General features: G+C 57.6%; 3 protein-coding genes across 3 annotated transcripts; all 3 read left to right on the top strand.

Moving 5' to 3' along the window:
* Positions 1–87: 87 nt before the first annotated feature.
* Positions 88–555, top strand: DQ04_13681020 (hypothetical protein; the record flags this gene model as incomplete). Its single annotated transcript, XM_009317006.1, has 1 exon — positions 88–555. One exon carries the CDS (start codon positions 88–90, stop codon positions 553–555), a length of 468 nt encoding a protein of 155 aa, XP_009315281.1.
* Positions 556–854: 299 nt separating this feature from the next.
* On the top strand, positions 855–2,591 carry DQ04_13681010 (hypothetical protein; the record flags this gene model as incomplete). The annotated part of the gene is made up of 1 exon (XM_009317005.1): positions 855–2,591. One exon carries the CDS (start codon positions 855–857, stop codon positions 2,589–2,591), a length of 1,737 nt encoding a protein of 578 aa, XP_009315280.1.
* A 244-nt stretch (positions 2,592–2,835) lies between these two features.
* Positions 2,836–3,623, top strand: DQ04_13681000 (3-phosphoglycerate kinase, glycosomal; the record flags this gene model as incomplete). The annotated part of the gene is made up of 1 exon (XM_009317004.1): positions 2,836–3,623. A coding segment is annotated over one exon (788 nt), but the record flags the coding sequence as incomplete, so codon positions are not given.

The raw sequence follows: 3,623 nt of genomic DNA, 5'->3' as shown, positions 1-3,623 counted from the left end.
CGTGGCACCGCGCCACCGCCGCTCTCCGGCTGCGCAGTGCTAGTCCTTGGCGAGCACGTCGTCGCTGTTGGCGGCCTGCGCGCGAATATGACGCGGTCGTTGGATGTATTTCGCCTCCACATGCCAACGCTGATGTGGACGAGGGTGGAGACCTCTCTACCGAAGGCACCACTGCTGTACGCGGTCCCGCAGCACCCTTTAACTGTCACTGCCGCTCTGCACAACCCGCGGTGCGGCGTCAGCAGAGGTGTGCAGACCAGCAGCGGTGCGGCTACACCGCAAGTAGACCCGTGGGACGACCGGTGGGCGTGTGGGGCGAAACCCGGCCGGTTGGGCGTAACGCACCGTGGACAAGAACAGCGGCAGCAAATAAACTCCGAGGAACCTCCGCAGGAACCTTATGAGAGAGAGTTACTGAAGCTCAATGCGCTGACGGCGGAGTGGAGCAAAACAGTCACCAACTTGGATGCCAATGATGCAAAGAGTTTCATTGATGCCGCTAATGTCACCCGGAGCGAAGACGTGCTTCTCTTCGGTGCAAGCCAGGATGAGTAGAACAACATCAACAACCACAACCAAGGTGCCAGTCTCAAATGGAAACGGGGTGGTGCTAGATGCTGTTGATGTTGCTGTCGTTCTCTTTCTTCTTATCGATATCCCGTGTCGCCCGCACCCCGTAGATGATACGGTGCATTTCTTCGCTTTCGGGCTTTATCAGTGCCCACAGCATTTCTTGTTTCGCCGACTGGTTTTGTTGCGAACATGCATGGGNTTTTTTTTTTTTTTTTTGTTCCCCCCGCTCTTCCCTTCCCTTTCCTTTCCGTTCCCCCACACACAACAAAATAATCATAATCATGGCCACTGCTGATGACAGGAAAGAAGTCATGTGGCGCTTCCCTCGACGCTGGTGTGTGAGGTTTTTTCCCCAACGCGCTCTCATCACGTCGGGCGCCGCCCCAACGACACCACCACCCCAGCAGCAGCAGCAGCAGCAGGAGGCGGAGAATGCGCCGCATCCGATTCTCTTCAACGTGCCTGTGATGTGCCGCACAGTGGGGCGTGACGCGGAGCTCCTGACGCTATGGCAAAACTTGCTGTCGGGTCGCCGCTTCCAGGCCATCACAGGACCGGACGGCATCGGCAAGTCTACGTTAGCGGCGGAGTTCTGCGATCGGGTGCGACGTAGCGAGCGCTTCACCTGCATTCATTGGCTCGATGCGAAGGACGCGCTGCCGTCGACTCTGATGCACTTCTTCCAATCGATGAAGGGCCGCAAGGAGAAGGACGTGCTATTAGTCATTGATGGCGTGCAGGACCCGCAAGCGGCTCTCCGCCTCATCCCTGAGCACGCAAATGTGTACGCACTCCTGACCACCACGGCCGACGTCGACAACTCAGCGAAGTTGGGTGTGCTGAAGGCGTTGCCGTTGCCGCCCAGCGCCGCGTCGCAGTTCCCAAACATTCTGGAGGCTGGAGACTTGGCGAGCGCCGCGGGCGAAGTACTGCACGCCGTAGGATATGTGCCGCTCCTCATGCACATGGCGTGCTGCCTCATGGAGAGTGAGGCCATTGGTCAGGAGGAACTGAAGCACCAGCTGAACGCCAAGGGCGTTCTTGGCGACGGTGTTCTGAGTATTTCGCACGCTCTCAACGTGCTGCTGGATATCGTACTCGACGCGCTCGAGACCCAGAACCCGGGAAGCACGCGCCACTTATTGGTACTCTCGTTCTTTGACTTTAGCAGCATATCGCACGCTATAGTGGATGCAGTCTTTGGTGATGGCGAGGCGGAGGCGTTCGCAATGCTGGCTGCCGGGCTCGGCATATGCGAACAGCGTTGGGACGACACGTCGCTAACGATTCACCCGTGCGTTGCGCAGGCGCTACGCAGCAGAGCCGACGACACCTGCGTGGCGGAGAGCGCGAAGGTGCTGCAGTCGTTGTGGCCTCGTCGTTGGCGCGGTGCAGGCAGCAGCGTTGCGCAAGAGTTGGTGCGTCACACACGCGCCATATGTGAAGGAAGTGACGTGCGCCAATTGCCGTTTACTGATGATCTGCTGCTGTGCCTTGACCGCAGCGCCACCTTTCTTGCCCTCATTGAGGGGAAGGATCTGCCGACTGCTGCAGAGTTATGGCTGCGGGTGGTGGAGGCCAACCAGAAGATAGAGCGAAGAGATACTGAAGCTGTGCGGGTGGGGAGGGAGTGTGGCCGCCTGCTGCACTTCCTCCGCGACGATCGTGCCGGTGCAGTGCTGCGGTATGCGTTTGGGTTGGCGAGGGAGGTTCATGGCAAACAATCAGCGGAGGCCGCACTCATTTTGGGTTGCTACGCGCCGTACCTTTCCACCTCACGCGATGCGATACGCACGCTGCAGGAGGGCACGGAGTCCCTAGAGAAGCGTGTGGCGTCTGTCGACGCGGTGTTGGGGAAGGAGGAGGAGCGTATGCTGCACGAGACGATCTTCGTCTTGCTCCTGCGCCAGGGGCAGATGCTGCAGGAGCTGGGTGAGACGGTGCCCCCACCGCTCTGGGATGGGCTGCAGCGGGTTGAGGAGCGCATCAAGAGTGGTAGGCGACCAAGGCCGGCGTGAGCATATACACCCACTCCTTCCTCTCCCTTTTCTGCGCTGAAAAGAGGGGTGGCAAAAAGAATACAGAAGCAAGATCAAACAAAACACACACACCTGCATTCAGTGGGTGTTGCTATACGTTTTTTTTTTTTTTTCCACCTCTGACCCTTCCTTTGCTCTGCACACTCGTACTTCACACTTCTTCATCGCCTCTCACCGGTATGTCCCAGAGTGAGTGTCATACATTTTAGGGGAAGTCATCGCAATGCAGAAGAATCTGACCCTCAAAAAGACTGTCGACGACGTCTGGCCGTTGACTGGAAAACGCGTACTCATTCGCGTCGATTTTAATGCTCCCATGAAAAACGGCTGTATTTCTAATGACTACCGCATCCGTGCGGCTATTCCAACAATCCGCCGCGTCATCGACCAGGGCGGTATCTGTATCCTAATGAGCCACCTTGGCCGCCCCAAAGGCGTGACGTACACTTCCGCCGAGAAAGACATTAAGAAGCGTTACCACGGTGTGCAGTTCCACGACAGCAAGGGCAAGACAGCCTTCTTTGGTGTCCTCCCTGGTGAAGAAAAGGCAAAAATTTTGGCACAGTCGAGCGCAAAGGAAGAGGCCGCTGTGCTTTCACTGAGCGAGGGATCCGGTAAAACAGCAGTCTTCTCCCGTTTACCAGACGACGAAAAGAAGACACTACTTATGCGCTATCTCAATGAGAATAAGGAGCATATCTTCCCGCAGTTAAGCGTTAGTGCTGGCTACGAGGAGGAACTCAGCCTGCGCCCCGTCGCCGTCCGCCTTGCGGAACTCCTCGGTCAGCACGTCTACTTTGCACACGACTGCATGGATGCAAAGGCTGAAATTGGCCGCCTCAAGAAGGGTGAGGTCATGCTGCTGGAGAACGTGCGCTTCTACGCGGAGGAGGGCAGCAATAATATGGAGGAGCGTGAGGCAATGGCGCGCGTGCTGGCGTCGTACGGCGACGTGTACATCAGCGATGCGTTCGGCACTGCGCACCGCGACAGCGCGACGATGACGGGCAT

This window comes from Trypanosoma grayi (assembly GCF_000691245.1).
Source record: "Trypanosoma grayi strain ANR4 Tgr_1368_V1, whole genome shotgun sequence".
In the NCBI taxonomy this organism is placed as follows: domain Eukaryota; phylum Euglenozoa; class Kinetoplastea; order Trypanosomatida; family Trypanosomatidae; genus Trypanosoma; species Trypanosoma grayi.
This window is presented reverse-complemented; position numbering and strand designations above follow the sequence as displayed.